Here is a 21,460-nt window from a genome sequence, read left to right on the forward strand (position 1 = left end):
TGCTGAATTTCAGCCAAAATCCATCTCCTTCCATCGTCTCTCACTTTCGGCCATATTTGGTAGTGAGTGGAAACGCCAAGCGGATTCTTCACATTTTATACATCTGGTGAAATATCTGTCTCTATCTGTGCATAAACAGCTTCTCCAATAGAAATCCCCGATCACGCTTGAAGGCGATGTCATGGCAACGTTGGCTAGCTAAACGCATGCGCAGAAAACGTCATTGGTCTAACGGTCGCCTCGCGATGAACTGCGCATGTGCGGGCCGTCAACGCAAAAGGCACTGCTTCGATATAGTGTTTTTTTGACGAATTTCGAGTAATAACACGTTAATCCATTGAAGACATTGTCTCGAATCTAGGTATTGCCTTTCGAAAATTAACAAATAAGTAATATTTTTTCACTTCTTTCATTTACTTCTCCAACCCCAAACCCCGGCCTGGTCTACTTAGTCTGCTTCGAACGCTTGCGCTTTTGCGTCTCTGGGTTTAGAAACTCTGTGTCCACACCTTGGCTCACACACCGCGACGCAAGGTGACGTTCAATTGCACCGACGTCAAACGTTTCCCTCCACCATGCGTATTAAATGTATTGTTGTTGGAGTGGTTGTTATGACTGGACAAGGCCTCGGTTTAAATTAGGAGACCCCGCCGTCGCTGCCACGGTAGACCTGCCGATGGAGGGCATGGACATAGACCTGGACCCGGAGCTCATGCAGAAATTCAACTGTATGGGCACCACTGACAAGGATGTCCTCATCTCAGAGTTCCAAAGACTGCTGGGGTTCCAACTCAACCCGGCAGGATGCGCCTTCTTCCTTGACATGACCAACTGGTGAGTTCGTGGATGTGGGGCCTAACTTGGCTAGTAGCTAGCTACATTTGGACTAGTGCCAAAGCGAGCTAGCTGTTATTTATTGTGGTTGTGTGTGTCTCTCTCGTTCTCTTTCATGTAGTTATAGCTATATCTACTTGTGCCGATACTTTGCATTTGGCTATGTCATTGCTGGGAATTATGCCGTGTTCGTGTGCTAGTCGAAACTCGAACATTTCCGATTTGCTTATTTGGTGAATGCTGCACATGTATAACGAACCAGTTAACGAGTCAGACTTTTCCGAGTTACCTAGTTTCGATTAGTATGTGAACGCGGCAACAGTTACGTTAGTCATGTGAAACTGTGGCTAACGCCAGAAATTGTGCTGATTCGATTATGCTGCGGGGCACCGGTCTATGGACCGCGACCGTGAACGGGCAAAAGCGGTGAGGGAGGAGCGCCTTTCTCAAATAAGCAGTAATCTGTGCTGCTCGGTCATGTTGTCAACAAGGCAGCATGGTGCATACAATATATCTTGTCCATTGTGTGTGTGTTAACTTGTTTTAAAATACATTCTTTCATTGGGAAGGCAGATACGTTATTGTCAAAAGCAATCACGTTTGCATGTGTAAACACAGAATACTACTCATTATGCTGTGTTCAAAACAACTGGGAACTCTGAAATCTCTGACTTCTGACGTCAGTGCGTTTAAGACAACTGGGAACGTGAAAAAACGAGCTCCAACTGGGAAAACATCGATGTTAACTGTCATCCAACTCGGAATTCCAACCCAGGAACTTGGGCCTCTTTCTAGAGCTCTGACTTTCTGACCTGAAGAGCACTGAAGTCATGACTTGATCTCGTATTTCCCAGTTGTCTTGAAAGCACCTTGGGAATTTGGAAAATAATTAGGTAAAATCATGGGGTCATTGATCTTCAAGTCGGACTTCTAGAGAGATGCCAGAGGTTCTGACTTGGAATTCTGAGTTGGATGACCGTTCAAAACTATTTTTCCCAGCTGCTCCTCCCCCCCCCCCCCCCCCCCCCCCCCCCCCCCAAGTACCCAGTTGTCTTGAACACACTATCGGAAGTCGGAGATATACCTGCTCCCAGTTGATTTGAACGGGGGCACCTGGCTCCAAACTAATGTAGTGAACATTTTCCCTGGACCTGATTCATCGAATCACCTCAATAACCACACTTCCATCCAGCTTTTATGTGAGTAAAGTCATATCGTATGAAAAATAACAAGGCAGCGGTAACCAGGTTTCCATAGAACAATTTTATGCCAGTAAAGTACATGTTGGATAAAAAATGTCATGACATGTCTGATGGAAACAGCATTTAAAAAAAAAAATGTTTTGATTGTCAACAAAACATGATAGACACGGTGGAATCTTTTTGTTAGTGAATTATGCTAGAAATGCTGGTGGAAATGCTTTTATGTGCAAATATTGATATAATAACCATCATATTGAAGTGAACTTGGGAGTCATGGACCACTCATCAGGAAAGCATGCAGTTTATTAGGCTACAGATTGAACAAATTAAGATGAACTTCACAAGGTGGTGCAAGTGATAAGGTTGATGCTCCTTTCCAACAAATATCGAGGGTCTAATTCTGGTGACATGATCATCGATGCTTGGCAGCTGTTTGACAAATAAAAATTATCTTGCTCTTTGGTCCATAATAAATTCATCATGCAGGCTATACATGCCATGTAGCTAACACTTGCCAATACTGTAGTAGGCACACTATTATTTTTTTTTTTTAATATATAAAATTAAAAAAACATCAGTGGAGCTGAAAATGGGTTTCCATCGCATTTAACTTGTATTTTTTTGTGGTCCAGCTAAACAACCATGTGCAAGCTCTAGGAGTACATTTTTGAACACCTCGCTAGTGAGTGTTTGTGATATGATGACATAATTTGATTGGTAGTGAGCTAAGGTAGGCTAGTGATCATGACTTTATCACTGAACAAAATAAAACAACACTGAAATGACCTTGACTCATATTTTTGCCAGGGAAAATCATTATCAGCAAGATACTTATTAAATATATATATTTTTTAATGGTTTTTGTGAAGTAGTTTCAGGAACTAGATCATGTTGAATACTTGCTAGTTTAAACATGGCATTGACTCACCCACTCTCTTCAATGTCTTTTGCCATTAAAACAGGAATCTACAGGCAGCCATCGGTGCATATTATGACGTTGAGAGTCCCAGCATCAACACACCATCCATGTCTTTTTTGGAGGATGTGACGATTGGTGAGGGAGAGTCTGTTCCCCCCGACACACCGTTCACAAAGACCTGGAGGATACAGAATACAGGTGGGGGTTACCTTTTATTCATCCAGTTCACATCACCATACGTATGATTAAGTCACAAAAGAAGAAAAACCTTCACTGCAATGTAAGACCCGGAAACAACTGGCCTGTAAATGTGTGTCTGTGTGTGGTGCAGGTAAGGTATGAGTAACTGACTGCATGTTTGGCAAGGGAGCTTTGTGTCTTAAAAATGTGTATCAAATATCTTTGTCTGTCTGTGTGTTTCACAGGTGCAGAGTCCTGGCCACCCGGGGTATGTCTGAAGTACATTGGAGGGGACCAGTTTGGCCACATCAACATGGTGATGGTGCGCTGTCTAGACCCCCAGGAGAGCTCAGACGTCAGTGTGCAGATGCACAGCCCTGTGTCACCTGGCATGTACCAGGGCCAATGGAGGATGTGCACAGCCACAGGACTGTTTTACGGAGGTAGGTCCCAAACAGCGCGGATGCACTGTTTTGTGGACACATTTTTTTCCCCATAAGGGTGTAATTCATTCTAGGAATTATCCAGACACGTTAACCTCTGCAGTTTTTAGTTTTTATTTTAATCATTTTATACGTTTGTGTGCAACTGTTTAGCTGTGTAGTCCTTTTTCATGATTTTTAAGTGGTCAATCAATGTCTTGAAATTGGTCAACTTGACTTTTTATCCTCGATTTACTGAGCATTGGGGTATTTAACTCACAGCACTCTGTCTCCTGGACAGAACACGTCACCCCTAACTCCTGGTGGGTGTCACTCTCTCTCTCTGTCCACACAGACGTGATCTGGGTGATCCTCAGTGTAGAGGTGGGGGGCCTTTTGGGCGTGACACAGCAGCTGTCCTCCTTCGAGACAGAGTTCAACACGCAGCCGCACCGCAACGTGGAGGGAGACTTCAACCCCTTCGCCTCGCCACAGAAGAGCAAACACAACTCCGGAGACCACAACAACTTGAAAGACCCTGGAGGAGCCTGGGAGGGCACGCAGGACGCCATCCAGCAAGATCAAAACGGACTGTCTCACAATGCTGTAAATAGAGCATCGAATGGGCTCCAAAGCAATCTATCAGTAGTGACTTACAGTCAGGTATGTATGAATTAATGAACCAAGTTTGGCTTGACTCAAAACAAGGTGACGTCCACTCCTCATTGTTATCTGCTTAAACATCGGGCCTCTTGTGTGAGTAGTTATTACAATATTTCTTGAGGTTTTTATGTAATTCTTTTTTTCAGTGCCACGTTTGGATGTGGATAAGAACATCTCTCTTCATGGCTGACTTTGAAACTTCCGATTCAATATAGTGTTTTTTGTTGTCACGAAAGTAGAGTGTTAGTGAAGTTCTCCAATTTTCCAGCCGTTGCCACTACTGTACAGTTACAGAATGTGTGTTTGGTAGTGTGGAAAACACAATAGATCTCTGCTCTGAATTGTAGCACAGACCGATTGTTCGGGAAAGCACACAGTTTATTAGGCTACTAGCCGTTGTCAGAAAGTGGATGTTTCTGGTTTTCAGGGGTACAGTATTTAACATAACCTAACGTAGCATGTGTATGAAACTGAAGTTATTAAGCTACAGATTAAGTAAGTTATGATGAGCTTCACAGGGTGGTGAAAGTGCACGGAGATGAGCTTGATGCTCCTTTCCAATCATTATCGAGGGTCTTAACCTGGTGACATGGAGATCAATGCTTGGTTGCTGTTTGACAAATACAAATAATTTCACTCTTTTTGTCCATAATAATCTCAATATGTAGTCTATACGGGCACTGTATCTGCGAGCTGTTGGCTAGAGCGCAACTCATTTTCAGTTTCCCTCTCAGACCACTCCCAGACAGTCCTAGCAAAATTCTTGCTTGAGAAATTGCCCTTTGCTAAGAAGCAATTTTGTGTTTCTTTTTTGACAATTTTTTTTAGCAGTATCCACAGAGTTTTGAAACTACAGCGCACGACACGATTCAGTGCACGAATAAATCGGCACAATTGAATTCAGTTTTTTTTTTCAAATTGCCAGCGTCTTGGAGCAAAAATGTAGATAATTTAACGTCATTAGCACAGTATACATCAAAAGAGTAACTGAGAGGAATGTACAATACCGCAAACAAGGTATTTGTGCTAAGTGCATGGGGGCTCCATATTTATGCTTCTCTGCTATTAAAAAACAATTACATTACCAAAAGTATGTGGACACCTGCTTGGCAAACATCTCATTAAAACAAATCATGGGCATTAATATGGAGTTGGTCCCCCTTTGCTGCTATAACAGCCTCCACTCTTCTGGAAAGGCTTTCCACTGGATGTTGGAACATTGCTGAGGAATTTGCTTCCATTCAGCACAAGGGTATTAGTGAGATCGGGCACTGATGTTGGCGATTAGGCCTGGCTCGCAGTCGGTGTTCCAATTCATCCCAAAGGTGTTCGATGGGGTTGAGGGCAGGGCTCTGTTTCCGGCCAGTCAAATTCTTCCACACTGATCTCAACAAACTATTTCTGTATGGACCTCGCTTTGTGTACGGTGGCATTGTCATGCTGAAACAGGAAAGGGCCAAATCTGCCAAACTCAGATTCGTCCGTCGCCTCCCAGATGGTGAAGCATGATTCATCACTCTAGAGAACGCATTTCTATTGCTCTAGAGTCCAATGGGGTAGAGCTTTACACCACTCCAGCCAAAGCTTGGCATTGCGCATGGTGATCTTAGGCTTGTGTGTGGCTGCTCGGCCATGGAAACCCATTTCATGAAGCTCCTGACAACAGTTATTGTGCTGGTGTTGCTTCCAGAGGCAGTTTGGAACTCGGTAGTGAGTGTTGTAACTCAGGACATGCTGTTTTTACACGCTACACAGTTCAGCACTCGGCGGTCCCGTTCTGTGAGCTTGTGTGGCCTACCACTTCGTGGCTGAGCTGTTGTTGCTCCTAGACGTTTCCACTTCACAATAACAGCACTTACATTTGACCGGGACAGCTCTAGCAGAGCAGACATGACATACTGACTTGTTGGAAAGGTGGCAACTTATGACAGTGCCACGTTGAAAGTCGCTGATCTCTTCAGTAAGGCCATTCTACTGCCAATGTTTGTCTTTGGAGATTGCATGGCTGTGTGCTCAATTTATTTTTTATTATGTCCTGATTTGTGGCTGAAATATCCGAATCCACTAATTTGAAGCGGTTTCAACATACTTTTGTGTGTATATACACTACCGTTCAAAAGTTTTGCGTCACTTAGAAATGTCCTTGTTCTTGAAAGAATAACACACACTTTTTTTGTTTTTTTTTGTCCATTGAAATAACATCTAATTGATCAGAAATACAGTGTAGACATTGTTAATGTTGTAAATGACTATTCTAGCTGGAAATGGAGCAGTACACAGCGTTGTACGAGATCTTCAGTTTCTTAGCAATTGGAATAGCCTTAATTTCTCAGAACAAAAATAGACTGATGAGTTTCAGAAGAAAGTTTTTTGTTTCTGGCCATTTTGAGCCTGTAATCGAATCCACAAATGCTGATGCTCCAGATACTCAACTAGTCTAAAGAAGGCAAGTTTTATTGCTTCTTTAATCAGAACAACAGTTTTCAGCTGTGCTAACATAATTGCACAAATAATTCCACAAAATACTCAACATGCGCCGCAGCAGATTGGCTAAAAATGTAATGGCACATTATCTAAACAGGTTGTCACATGGAAGCCTTTAGCCTCGTGGATTTTGTTCACACAAAGTCGCCATAAATTCAAAGCACGTGCATAATTGAAACTGCCGGGCTGCACACAAGACCCAAATGCAATTTAGAGTTCTAATTAGAGCAGAAGCCCGAGCCCAGGCCTGTTCCACCATCACAGAAATTAAATGAGTCTGAACCTGGGGAAAAAAATGAAAAGCCAGACTTCTAGTAAACAGTAGGCTATATTAATTTAAAACTGATGTTGAGAACAACACGGTGAAGGCGGGCGGCAATGGAGTGAGGAAACAGTCATTGGGCCTAGAAAAAGCGCAGAGAATGGAAAACTCACCTTTTTAGATATGAGCAACTGAATGATGAAAATATTGAAATAAAGTAGGCTAATGCAATTGAAGGCATCTATCAAATTCTTGCTTATACTGAAACTCCTAAAGTTGTATCCAACCGTTATACTAATTTAAAGCAATCGTTGTGTGTGTGTGTGGTCACCTAGATTATAATTTTAGCTTTGAATATTTGGTAGCAATTAGGCTGGGGAAATATTAGCTAAGTACTAATGATCATATTTTATTCTAGTTTGCTCATACATTGGCAAGATGAAGTATGTGAACCCTTTGGAAATGCCTGGATTTTGGCATAAATTGGTCATAAAACGTTATCTGATCTTCATCTAGGTCACAATAATAGACAAACAGTCTGCTTAAACTAATAACACGCAAACAATTATACATTTGTCTTTATTGAAAACACTGTAAACATTCACAGTGCAGGGTGGATAATGTATCTGAACCCTTGGATTTGGTAACTGGTTGACCCTCCTTTGGCAGCAATAACCGCAACCAAATATTTTCTGTAGTTGCAGATCAGACCTGCACAACGGTCAGGAGGAATTTTGTACCATTCCCCTCTACAAAACTGTTTCAGTTCAGCAATATTCTTGGGATGTCTGGTGTGAACTGCTCTCTTTTAGGCAGACAGCAAAATGTCTTGATCAACTTGAATTCATTTTTCCGCTGACGATAGCAAGCTGTCCAGGCCCTGAGGCAACAAAACAGCTCCAAACCATGATGTTCCCTCCACCATACTTTACAGTTGGGATGAGGTTTTGATGTTGGTGTGCTGTGCTTTTTTTTTTTTTCTCCACACAGTGTTGTGTGTGTGCCTTCCAAACAACTCAACTGTAGTGTCATCTGTCCACAGAATATTTTGCCAGTAGCGCTGTGGAACATCCAGGTGCACTTTTGCAAACTTCAGACGTGCAGCAATGTTTTTTTTTGGACAGCAGTGGCTTCTTCCATGGTGTCCTCCCATGAACACCATTCTTGTTTAGTGTTTTCCATATCGTAGACTCATCAACAGAGATGTTAGCATGTTCCAGAGATGTCTTTAACTGACACTCTAGGATTCTTCTTAACCTCATTGAGCATTCTGTGCTCTGCTCTTGCAGTCATCTTTGCAGGATGGTCACTCATAGGGAGAGTAGCAACAGTGCTGAACTTCCTCCATTTCTAGACAATTCGTGGAATGATGAACATCAAGGCTTTTAGAGAGACTTTTGTAATCCTTTCCAGCTTTATGCAAGTCAACAATTCTTAGGTCTTCTGAGATCTCTTTTGTTCGACGCATGGTTCACATCAGGCAATGCTTCTTGTGAATAGCGAACCCAATTTAAAAAAAAAATCATTTTTATTATTTATTTATTTTGTTTTGTATGTATAGGTCAAGGCAGCTCTAAACAACATCTCCAATCTCGTCCCATTGATTGGACTACAGGTTAGCTGACTCCTGACTCCAATTAGTTTTTGGAGAGGTCATTAGCCAAGGGGTTCACATACTTTTTCCAACCTACACTGTGAATTTTTAAATGATGTATTCAATATAGACAATGAAACATTCTATAATTTGTGTGTTATTAGTTTATGCACACTATGTTTGTCTATTGTTGTGACTTAGAGGAAGATCAGATCCAATTTGATGACCAATTTAGGCAGAAATCCAGGTAATTCACATACTTTTTCTTGCCACTGTATATTAGCTGATAACATTTTTGAACAAGTCTGCTTGCTCTTCACTCATGTAGTAGCCTGTCCTACTCTCAACCAAAAGCCTGTGACTTGTCTGATAATCAATCAATGTGATTTTGTGTCACTGAATCTCTATTTGGTTATTTGATCTCTGGCAGGACATGTGGTAGATGAGCAAAAAAATAAATGAGCTATCACTGATCAGAAACATTTAGTGTGCAATAATGTAGCCTAAATCCAGTGCATATTTCTATATTGACTTGCGTTGTAGCCTCTTTTTATATCGAGCCTAGGCTATTTTCCTATTGTGCCAATCCCACTGAAACCCAAAATCCTGACTCCTGTCTCACATTAAAATTCCAAAATGTATTCTGTAATCCATAGGTTGCATTATCAAAGCATGTCTCGCCTATGCATGTCAAAATGCAGCTGCAACGTTTAACCTGCTTCTCTGCACTGTCTCTTATTGCTGCCCATATGAGCGCTCAATTGGATTATTATTAATTCATGAGCTGATCTGTATTATTATTATAATAATATCTATTTTGCCAAATAGGAGATATTCTGTCAACTTTGATCATTTTGACTTTTGTTTGACCGCCGTTACAAAGTTTGTATGATTCGACAACGCTATAGCCTATTCGGGGTGCGCTCTGTGCGCTCTATGCCTGAATTAATTAATAATGCTCATAATTTATGAACTCCCTCTTTCGCAATTCACAACCATGTCACTGGCGATCAAAGTTACTGTATCATTACTAAATAGCAGTTTCACTTTCGGTGAAATCTTTATGTATATTTTGGGAGAACTCTGGCAATATAACCATATCTTTGTTTTAAAGATTTTTTTGTGGTATTTCCGTTGACTCTCTGCAACGTATACTCCCTCTCCGGCCTCTAGGTCATCAGGCTGCTGATTATCCCGCACCCCTGTTACCATCGTCTCGCGCACCTGCGCCTCATGACACTCACCTGGACTCCATCCCCTCCTTGATTATCTTCCCTACATCTGTCACTCCCCTTTTGTTCTTTCCTCAGGTGTTATTGACTCTGTTTTCATGTTGGTGCGTTGTTTCGTGTTCATTGTTTCTTTTATTCATAAAAACACTCACTCTCTGAACTTGCTTCCTGACTCTCAGTGCACACTCGTTACACTCTCGGTATAAATATGAATTATTCTTGGTATTGAAATGCGGGTAGATTGTGGGGAAAATATTCATCCATAGTACTTCATTGTTACTGAGAAATGATTTGATATTGAGATAAACATGGCTGCATTGTCCTTTTTTTTTTTTTTATATATATATATTTTTTTAAAGTCTTGGACTAAAACATTCTCAGTGGAGGTTCTCCTTGTAGTCATAATCTGTGTCTGGAAAACCAGCCCTATATGTCAGTTTGTGGTTAAAATATCCTCACTGAGCAACAACATCACCACTACAGCTGCTGTACACCACCTGCTTTGCCAAGTTTATTGCCCTTAATGATGCAAGTCATTTTTGTTTTTATGGATTTACCTGTATATATGATAATAACCCTTGTCAGTTTTCCACCATATAGCCCTCAGAGATAATTGGATATGTGTGTGTTCCGTGCCTGCTCTAAATCACCTCATAGTTCTGTTATGGCTGGCCTTTTTTTTAAATTCCAGACTGTAAATGTACTGCCACTCCTGGCTGGGTACACCTTACTGTTCAGAAACCCATGCCTCTGTTGCTCATTCACAGCTTTTATTGACTCAATAATGGACTGAAGTACTGCTGAGCTTATCTTTCTGAGGAATACACGTGCTTTATGTAAGGGCCTGCCCTGTTCAGGAGGGTGCTGGTTCCTTACTTGCCTGCGACACTGGATAAGTAACTTTTGCAAACCTTGAGAAACTCCTATTAAATTCAATGAAAACCTGGGCGTAAGCACGCCGACTCCGCAAGAGGCATGCGCCGTTCAGCGTAAAATTGTGCACTGTGTTCTGTGTCTCTCCCCAGAGTATTCATGGCCCCTATCCGTTTGGCCAGAGTTAAAAAGATGGAGATCCAGGCGGTGCTGAACTAACCTGGGTATGTTGAGGCAGGGGCACCGGAGAGGGGAGTGACACATTTCATACAGACTCCAGACAACCCTCTTCCTTGCCCCCAATCCACCAAAACACAAGCTACAGAGAGAACAAGGACGCACCTACCCCAGCGAATAACCCCCTACCAACATCATCAGCACCCTCCTGAGATCAGTATGTGTAAATGCTACATAATGAGTGCTATAAATCCTTTAAAAAAGTTGCATACTACTACACAGCTGTTTTTAGTTTTCTTTCGTATTTTTAGCTGTCAACACACCTCAATGAGTAAGGACTGCTGGATGAGTTTAGCAAAGGGATGGATGCGTGTGAGCTTGAGCAAATGACGTGTGAGTGAAAAAAGCCATCTAAAACTATTTTGCCTGTTGAGCAATTGTACAGTTGAAGTCGGAAGTTTACCTACACTTAGGTTGGGGTCATTCAAACTCGTTTTTCAACCGTTCCACAAATTTCTTGTTAAATAACTAACGTTTTGGCAAGTTAGTTAGGACATCTACTTTGCGTGACACAAGTCATTTTTCCAAAAATTGTTTACAGACAGATTATTTCATTTACAATTCACTGTATCACAATTCCAGTGGGTCAGAAGTTTACATACACAAAGTTGACTGTGCGTTTAAACAGCATGGAAAATTCCAGAAAATGATGTCATGGCTTTAAAAGTTTCTGATTGCTAATTGACATCATTTGAGTCAATTGGAGGTGTATCTGTGGATGTATTTCAAGGCCTACCTTCAAACTCAGTGCCTCTTTACTTGACATCATGGGAAAATCAAAATATAAAAAAAATTGTGGGCAGAACTGAAAAAGTGTGTGTGAGCACGGAGGCCTACAATCCTGACTCAGTTTTACACCAGCTCTGTAAGGAGGAATGGGACAAAATTCACCCAACTTATTGTGGGAAGCTTGTGGAAGGCTACCTGACCCAAGTTAAACAATTTAAAGGCAATGCTACCAAATACTAATTGAGTGTGTGTAAACTTCTGACCCACTGGGAATGTGATGAAAGAAAATAAAGCTAAAATAGATCATTCTCTCTACTATTATTCTGACATTTCACATTCTTAAAATTAAAGTGGTAATTCTAACTGACCTAAGACAGAATTTTTACTAGGATTAAATGTCAGGAATTGTGAAACATTTAGTTTATATTCATTTGGCTAAGGTGTATGTAAACTTCCAACTTTAGGTTTTAAATCAATGTCTGCTTATGTACAGTACCAGTCAAAAGTTCCAATGTTCTTTTTCCTATTTTCTACATTGTAGCATAATAGTAAAGACATCAGAACTATGAAATAACACATGGAAGGAATCATGTAGTAACCAAAAAAGTGTTAAACAAATCAAAATATATTTGAGATTCTTCAATGTAGCCACCCTTTGCCTTGACAACAGCTTTGCACACTCTTGGCATTCTCTCAACCAGCTTAATGAGATAGTCACCTGGAATACAATTAACAGGTGTGCCTTGTTCATTTGTGGAATTCATGTCCTCAATGCGTATGAGCCAATCAGTTGTGTTGACAAGGTAGGGTTGGTATACAGAAGATAAATCTATTTGGTAAAATAGCAAGTCTTTATTATGGCAAGAACAACTCAAATACGAAAAGAGAAACGACAGTCCATCATTACTTTAAGACAATCCGGAAAATGTAAAGAACTTTGAAAGTTTAAGTGCAGTCGCAAAAACCAAGCGCTATGATGAAACTGGCTCTCATGAGGACCGCCACAGAAAGGAAGACCCAGAGTTACCTCTGCTGTTCATTAGGGTTACCCGCCTCAGAAATTGCAGCCCAAATAAATAATTCAGAGTTCAAGTAACAGACACATCTCAACATCAACTTTTCAGAGGAGACTGTGAATCAGACCTCCTTGGTCGAATTGCTCCAAAGAAACGGCAGCGGGGCGGCAGCGTAGCCTAGTGGTTAGAGCGTTGGACTAGTAACTGAAAGGTTGCAAGATCGAATCCCCGAGCTGACAAGGTACAAATCTATCATTCTTCCCCTGAACAAGGCAGTTGTTCTGTTCCTAGTTAAACCACTACTAAAGGACACCAATAAGAAGAGACTTGCTTGGGCCAAGAAACACGAGCAATGGACATTAGACCGGTGAAAATCTGTCCTTTGGTCTGATGAGTCCAAATTTTGAGATTTTTGGTTCTTTTGTGAGACACAGAGTAGGTTGATCTTTGCATGTGTGGTTCCCACCGTGAAGCATGGAGGTGTGATGGTGTGGGGGTGCTTTGCTGGTGACCTTGTCTGTGATTTATTTTGAATTCAAGGCACACTTAACCTGCTTGGCTACCACAGTATTCTACAGCGATATCCCATCTGGTTTACACTTAGTCCCACTGTCATTTGTTTTTCAACAGGACAATGACCCAAAACACACCCCCAGGCTGTGTAAGGGCTATTTGACCAAGAAGGAGATTTATGGAGTACTGCATCAGATGACCTGGCCACCACAATCACCTGACCTCATCCCAATTAAGATGGTTTGGGATGAGTTGGTCCTTGGAGTGAAGGAGAAGCAGCCAACGAGCTCAGCATTTCAAATTGTATTTGTCACGTGTGCCGAATACAACAGGTGTAGACCTTACCGTGAAATGCGTACTTACAAGCCCTTAACCAACAATGTAGTTCAAGAAGTAGTGTTAATTTAGTAAATGTTTCATTAACTCAAGTAAAAAAAAATCAAATCAATCAAAATAAGACAATAACGAGGCTATTTGCAGGGAGTACCAGCACTGAGTCAATGTGTGGGGGTACAGGTTAATCAAGGTAATTTGTAAAGTGACTATGCATAGAAAATAAACAGCGAGTAGCAGCAGTGTAAAGACAAAGGGAGGGGGAGGTGGACCCATGCCAAGTCTTTTCAGTCTCCAGCGGCGGAAAAGGTGTTGCTGTGCCCTCTTCACAACTGCCTTGGTGTGTTTGAACCATGAAAGTTTGGTGATGTTGAAACCGAGGAACTTAACTCTCGACCCGCTCCACTTCAGTCCCGTCAATGTTAATGGGGGCCTGTTCGGCCTTCCTATAGTCCACGATCAGCTCCTTTTGTCTTGCTCACATTGAAAGGTTGTTGTCCTGGCCAGGTCCCTGACCACCTCCCTATAGGCTGTCTCATCTTTGTTGGTGTCGTCAGAACTTAATGGTGCTTTTGGAGTCGTGCTGGCCACACAGTCGTGGGTGAACAGGAAATACAAGAGGGGACTAAGCACTCATCCTTGAGGGGCCCCAGTGTTGAGGATCAGTGTGGCAGATGTTATGTTGCCTACCCTTACCACCTGGGGGCGGCCTACCCTTACCACATGTGGGAAATCCTTCAAGACTGTTGGAGAAGCATTCTATGCAAAGATGGTTGAGAGAATGCCAAGAGTGTGCAAAGCTGTCATCAAAACAAAGGTTGGTTACTTTGAAGATTCCTAAATATAAAATATATTTTGATTTGTTTAACACTTTTTCTTGGTTGCTACATGATTCCATATGTGTTATTTCATCGTTTTGATGTCTTCACTATTATTCTACAATGTAGAAAATAGTCAAATAAAGAGAGAACCTTGAATGAGTAGGTGTGTCCAAACGTTGGACTGTTACTATATGTGTATGGTTTCCTTCTGGATTTTACTAAACATGAAATGGTGGTTACTACATCGGTAAGAAAGTGGTGACCTACATAAATATAATACTCATTCTAAAACAATTCCTCCACTGATGTTTCAGAATTTAGGATACAGGCCTGTGAATGAGTAGCCCAGTAAGTAAGGCTTTGCTGTACTGTTCTAACACAGAGATGCATATTTCAGTGGTAAAGCTTGTTCTTTAGAGCAAGCAGATGGTGCTATTAATTAAGCTACCAAACCAAATTGTCTCTGACACGTCACGACAGACAACATCATAGAAAGATAGACTTCTGGATTTGTGACTTCTCAAGCCATCAGCAATATCAACACCATTGTTTTATTTCTGCAGTTTCTGCAGTTTGCACGATGCCACTTCGGATGTTTGCAAGTGGTGATTCGATGTACTATCAGGATCTAGAGCATATTTTGTTTTTATATATACTCCTTGTTTTATTTTTCTTCCAAACTTGTACACAACATTGAATCCCGTTTTGATTGTCAAATTAAGTAAATTTGGTACTACTTATAATATTCAAAAGAACACCGGGTCAACCCTGGAATTCATTGTACTCTGCATAAATTGCTGTATGAGGTCTTGTTATGTTAATCATTGTTTACAAATGTCAACCAAACTGAGTTAACATCATGTTCTGCAATTTGTTTACCATTTGGAATGTTGTCGTTTTTAACCCTTTTTCTATCGCACCCTTCAAGCAATCCTGATTTGTCTGCTTCCTATGTTCCAACAGGTTGAGTAAAAATAAAAAAGGACATTTGTGACCATTGTTATTCATCAACTAAAGCTGTTGTAGATGGCCGTACAATAGTCTTTTATGGTTTATTCTGATGTACGGTGTCTGTTTTCTTGTGGGCATGGTGTTTTCACACAAGCCTTTCATATTTCTGTATTTCTCGAGGTCATACTGTTAGTCTTCCCAAACTTGTTTTTTTTATACTACTTTTTTTTATCGGAGTACCTTGCTGTCTGCTTTGCTTGTGTTTTGTGTTCGATGGGGAGTTTTTAATTATTTTCTTTTTTTTAAGCGGTGTGGCATGGTGAGTGGATGAGTGGAGAGTTTGCATAGTCTTATGATATAACATTTATGAGAAGAAAAAATGTCAAATTCAAGCATATTTCCTGTATGTATGAATTAAGATTTGTATGATTAAATTAACACTGACACAAATAATGTGGCACCATGTGTGTTTAGTTTTTTTTGTTGATTGACTCACTGACTCATGTAATACACTGTGTTGGCAGGGACCACAGCACAGTTGTATGTCCTATTTTGCCAGGATGAGGCTGTGGTCCCCAAATGACAAAAAAATAGGCATTGGGTCCAAGAGAAACTGCAAGTCAATTTGTGAGAGGTAAGTGGTATTTGAGACGGAAGGGCTGCTTCCCACATTAATGGTGTGGCCGTTGGTTTATGGTATAAGCTGTAAGGTATGATGTTTCCTCACAGTGGGCTCTTCAGTCCAGGGTAACAGTTCTGTTATAGGCAATCGTACTGTACACTGACTTACTGTAAGGGGTGTCATCATGATTAAAGTTCAGACATGCTGAAACTGAAAAAGTATAATCCCACAGCACGTTTTACAGTAGGAAAATGGTTGTAAATGTTTTTTTCTCATTAAACAACCCATCTCTTTTTGCAGACTGACAATGTAATCTACATTTCATCACAAGCATTATTCATAATTCAAGATGTAGTGCCTCAAAAGGAGACGCTACTTATTTATTCTTAAATAATCCAAATTTGTGTTGGAGATAAGAGTATGGATGATGAAAAACAAAAAAACAAAAGATTATTCTAAAAAGACCATACCTGAGTGTGTAGGAAAGGGGTGAACTCTGGCCTCATTGACACCTGGATAGGTGGTTCCTTTGAGCTTATGGATCCAGTAGCATAGCAGGGTTTTCTAGAAAGATGATCTATTATACTGACAAAATAGCCGAGTGACCACTCAAACAATGTAGATACATGTCCTCAAAGGCAGATGAGATCAGGTGGGGCCTTTCTAGCCAATGAGAGGGCATACGTGTGTGAACAACAGGCACAACCAAGTAGTTATTCTCAATATTGCTGGAATGATACATGCATTCACATACACTACCGTTCAAAAGTTTGGGGTCACTTAGAAATGTCCTTGTTTTTGAAAGAAAAGCTACTTTTTTGTCCATTAAAATAACATTACATTTATGAGAAATACAGAGTAGACATTGTTGATGTAAATGACTATTGTAGCTGGAATTGGCTGATTTTTAATGGAATATCAACATACAGTTGAAGTTGGAAGTTTACTTACACCTTAGCCAAATACATTTAAACTCAGTTTTTCACCATTCCTGACATTTAATCCTAGTAAAAAATGATTTTAGGTCAGTTAGGATCACCACTTTATTTTAAGAATGTGAAATGTCAAAATAATAGGAGAGGGAATTATTTATTTCAGCTTTTATTTTTTTCATCACATCCCAGTGGGTCAGAAGATAACATACACTCAATTAGTATTTGATAGCATTGCCTTTAAATTGTTTAACTTGGGTCAAACGTTTCGGGTAACCTTCCACAAGCTTCCCACAATAAATTGGGTGAATTTTGGCCCATTCCTCCTGACAGGACAGAGGCGCCGACAGAGATGGCCGCATCGCTTCGCGTTCCTAGGAAACTATGCAGTTTTTTGTTTTTTTACGTGTTATTTCTTACATTGGTACCCCGGGTCATCTTAGGTTTCATTACATACAGTCGAGAAGAACTACTGAACATAAGAGCAGCGTCAACTCACCATCAGTACGACCAAGAATATGACTTTCGCGAAGCGGACCCTGTGTTCTGCCTTACACCCAGGACAACGGAATGGATCCCAGCCAGCGACCCCAAAAAACGACTTCGAAAAAGGGGAAAACGAAGCGGTCTTCTGGTCAGACTCCGGAGACGGGCACATCGTGCACCACTCCCTAGCATTCTCCTCGCCAATGTCCAGTCTCTTGACAACAAGGTTGATGAAATCCGAGCAAGGGTAGCATTCCAGAGGGACATCAGAGACTGTAACGTTCTTTGCTTCACGGAAACATGGCTCACTGGAGAGACGCTATCGGAGGCGGTGCAGCCAGCGGGTTTCTCCACGCATCGCGCCGACAGAAACAAACATCTTTCTGGTAAGAAGAGGGGCGGGGGCGTATGCTTTATGGTTAACGTGACGTGGTGTGGCCAAAACAACATACAGGAACTCAAGTCCTTCTGTTCACCTGATTTAGAATTCCTCACAATCATATGTAGACCGCATTATCTACCAAGGGAATTCTCTTCGATTATAATCACAGCCGTGTATATTCCCCCCAAGCAGACACATCGATGGCTCTGAACAAACTTTATTTGACTCTTTGCAAACTGGAATCCATATATCCGGAAGCTGCATTCATTGTAGCTGGGGATTTTAACAAGGCTAATCTGAAAACAAGACTCCCTAAATTTTATCAGCAACCAGGGCGGAACCAGGGCGGGAAAAACCTTGGATCATTGCTATTCCAACTTCCGCGACGCATATAAGGCCCTGCCCCGCCCTCCTTTCGGAAAAGCTGACCACGACTCCATTTTGTTGATCCCTGCCTACAGACAGAAACTAAAACAAGAAGCTCCCGCGCTGAGGTCTGTTCAACGCTGGTCTGACCAATCTGATTCCACACTCCAAGACTGCTTCCATCACGTGGACTGGGATATGTTCCGTATTGCGTCAGACGACAACATTGACGAATACGCTGATTCGGTGTGCGAGTTCGTTAGAACCTGCGTTGAATATGTTGTTCCCATAGCAACGATTAAAACATTCCCAAACCAGAAACCGTGGATTGATGGCAGCATTCGCGTGAAACTGAAAGCGCAAACCACTGCTTTTAATCAGGGCAAGGTGACTGGAAACATGACCGAATACAAACAGTGTAACTATTCCCTCCGCAAAGCAATCAAACAAGCTAAGCGTCAGTATAGAGACAAAGTAGAATCTCAATTCAACGGCTCAGACACAAGAGGTATGTGGCAGGGTCTACAGTCAATCACGGATTACAAAAAGAGAACCAGCACCGTCACGGACCAGGATGTCTTGCTCCCAGGCAGACTAAATAACTTTTTTGCCCGCTTTGAGGACAATAGAGTGCCACTGACACTGCCAGCAACTAAAACATGCTGACTCTCCTTCACTGCAGCAGACGTGAGGAAAACATTTAAACGTGTCAACCCTCGCAAGGCTGCAGGCCCAGACGGCATCCCCAGCCGCGCCCTCAGAGCATGCGCAGACCAGCTGGCTGGTGTGTTTACGGACATATTCAATCAATCCCTATCCCAGTCTGTTGTTCCCACATGCTTCAAGAGGGCCACCATTGTTCCTGTTCCCAAGAATGCTAAGGTAACTGAGCTAAACGACTACCGCCCCGTAGCACTCACTTCCGTCATCATGAAGTGCTTTGAGAGACTAGTCAAGGACCATATCACCTCCACCCTACCTGACACCCTAGACCCACTCCAATTTGCTTACCGCCCAAATAGGTCCACAGACGATGCAATCTCAACCACACTGCACACTGCCCTAACCCATCTGGACAAGAGGAATACCTATGTGAGAATGCTGTTCATCGACTACAGCTCGGCATTTAACACCATAGTGCCCTCATCAAGCTCGAGACCCTGGGTCTCGACCCCGCCCTGTGCAACTGGGTACTGGACTTCCTGACGGGCCGCCCCCAGGTGGTGAGGGTAGGCAACAACATCTCCACCCCGCTGATCCTCAACACTGGGGCCCCACAAGGGTGCGTTCTGAGCCCTCTCCTGTACTCCCTGTTCACCCACGACTGCGTGGCCACGCACGCCTCCAACTCAATCATCAAGTTTGCGGACGACACAGCAGTGGTAGGCTTGATTACCAACAACGACGAGACGGCCTACAGGGAGGAGGTGAGGGCCCTCGGAGTGTGGTGTCAGGAAAATAACCTCACACTCAACGTCAACAAAACTAAGGAGATGATTGTGGACTTCAGGAAACAGCAGAGGGAACACCCCCCTATCCACATCGATGGAACAGTAGTGGAGAGGGTAGTAAGTTTTAAGTTCCTCGGCATACACATCACAGACAAACTGAATTGGTCCACCCACACAGACAGCATCGTGAAGAAGGCGCAGCAGCGCCTCTTCAACCTCAGGAGGCTGAAGAAATTCGGCTTATCACCAAAAGCACTCACAAACTTCTACAGATGCACAATCGAGAGCATCCTGTCGGGCTGTATCACCGCCTGGTACGGCAACTGCTCCGCCCACAACCGTAAGGCTCTCCAGAGGGTAGTGAGGTCTGCACAACGCATCACCGGGGGCAAACTACCTGCCCTCCAGGACACCTACACCACCCGATGTCACAGGAAGGCCATAAAGATCATCAAGGACAGCAACCACCCGAGCCACTGCCTGTTCACCCCGCTATCATCCAGAAGGCGAGGTCAGTACAGGTGAATCAAAGCTGGGACCGAGAGACTGAAAAACAGCTTCTATCTCAAGGCCATCAGACTGTTAAACAGCCACCACTAACATTGAGTGGCTGCTGCCAACACACTGACTCAATTCCAGCCACTTTAATAATGGGAATTGATGGGAAATTATGTAAAATATATCACTAGCCACTTTAAACAATGTTACCTAATATAATGTTCCCTACATTACTCATCTCATATGTATATGTATATACTGTACTCTATAAAATCTACTGCATCCTTATGTAATACATGTATCACTAGCCACTTTAACTATGCCACTTTGTTTACATACTCATCTCATATGTATATACTGCACTCAATACCATCTACTGTATCTTGCCTATGCCGCTCTGTACCATCACTCATTCATATATCTTTATGTACATATTCTTTATCCCTTTACACTTGTGTGTATAAGGTAGTAGTTTTGGAATTGTTAGCTAGATTACTTGTTGGTTATTACTGCATTGTCAGAACTAGAAGCACAAGCATTTCGCTACACTCGCACTAACATCTGCTAACCATGTGTATGTGACAAATAAAATTTGATTTGATTTGAGAGCTGGTGTAACTGAATCAGGTTTGTAGACCTCCTTGCTCGCACACACTTCTTCAGTTCTGCACATTTTCTATAGGATTGAGGTCAGGGCTTTGTGATGGCCACTACAATACCTTGACTTTGTTGTCCTTAAGCCATTTTGACAAAACTTTGAAAGTATGCTTGGGGTCATTGTCCATTTGGAAGACCCATTTGCGACCAAGTTTTAACTTCCTGACTGATGTCTTGAGATGTTGCTTCAGATTATCCCCATAATTTTCTTCCCTCATGATGCCATCTATTTTGTTCAGTGCACCGGTCCCTCTATCAGAAAAGTACACCCACAACATGATGCTCCCACCCCCGTGCTTCACGGTTGGGATGGTGTTATTCAGCTTGCAAGCCTCCCCCTTTTTCCTCCAAACATAACGATGGTCATTATGGCCAAACAGTTCTATTTTTATCTCATCAGACAAGAGGACATTTCTCCAAAAAAGTACGATCTTTGTCGCCATGTGCAGTTTCAAACCGTAGTCTGGCTTCTTTATGGCGGTTTTGGAGCAGTGGCTTCTTCCTTGCTGAGCAGCCTTTATGATCATTTTACTGTGGATATAGATACTTTTGTACCTGTTTCCTTCAGCATCTTCACAAGGTCCTTTGCTGTTGTTCTGGGATTGATTTGCACTTTTCGCACCAAAGTACGTTCATCTCTAGGAGACAGAATGCGTCTCCTCCCTGAATGGTATGATGGCTGCGTGGTCCCATGGTGTTTATATTCACATACTATTGTTTGTATAGATGAACGTGGTACCTTCAGGCATGTGGAAATTGCTCCCAAGGATGAACCAGACTTGTGGAGGTCTACAATTGTTT

At 42.1% G+C, this 21,460-nt stretch overlaps 1 protein-coding gene and 1 long non-coding RNA gene across 3 annotated transcripts in view; one reads left to right on the top strand and one right to left on the bottom strand.

Moving 5' to 3' along the window:
* The window catches only part of LOC149982517 (uncharacterized), a 305,212-nt gene that overhangs the window by 38,524 nt on the left and 245,228 nt on the right, over positions 1-21,460 (bottom strand). The window lies entirely within an intron of this gene.
* LOC110527729 (protein ILRUN) lies at positions 207-15,715 on the top strand. Of its 2 annotated transcripts, none has more exons than XM_021609193.3 (5): positions 207-834; positions 2,999-3,153; positions 3,381-3,578; positions 3,913-4,220; positions 10,818-15,715. In XM_021609193.3, exons 1-5 carry the CDS (start codon positions 587-589, stop codon positions 10,851-10,853), a joined length of 945 nt encoding a protein of 314 aa, XP_021464868.2. In that variant the 5' UTR covers positions 207-586; the 3' UTR covers positions 10,854-15,715. The 2 variants fall into 2 exon arrangements, with proteins under 2 accessions (XP_021464868.2, XP_021464867.2); XM_021609192.3 differs by having other exon boundaries at positions 9,734-11,116.

This window comes from Oncorhynchus mykiss, chromosome 7 (genome assembly GCF_057628025.1).
Source record: "Oncorhynchus mykiss isolate SJ-2025 chromosome 7, ASM5762802v1, whole genome shotgun sequence".
Classification (NCBI taxonomy): domain Eukaryota; kingdom Metazoa; phylum Chordata; class Actinopteri; order Salmoniformes; family Salmonidae; genus Oncorhynchus; species Oncorhynchus mykiss.

Excerpts from the sequence above, each read along its gene's own strand:
- LOC110527729 (XM_021609192.3), top strand. The coding sequence starts at position 587 with ATGTATTGTTGTTGGAGTGGTTGTTATGACTGGACAAGGCCTCGGTTT. Across the intron at positions 3,154-3,380 it reads CTGGAGGATACAGAATACAG|GTGCAGAGTCCTGGCCACCC; the intron begins GTGGGGGTTACC and ends TGTGTTTCACAG. Across the intron at positions 3,579-3,912 it reads CACAGGACTGTTTTACGGAG|ACGTGATCTGGGTGATCCTC; the intron begins GTAGGTCCCAAA and ends CTGTCCACACAG.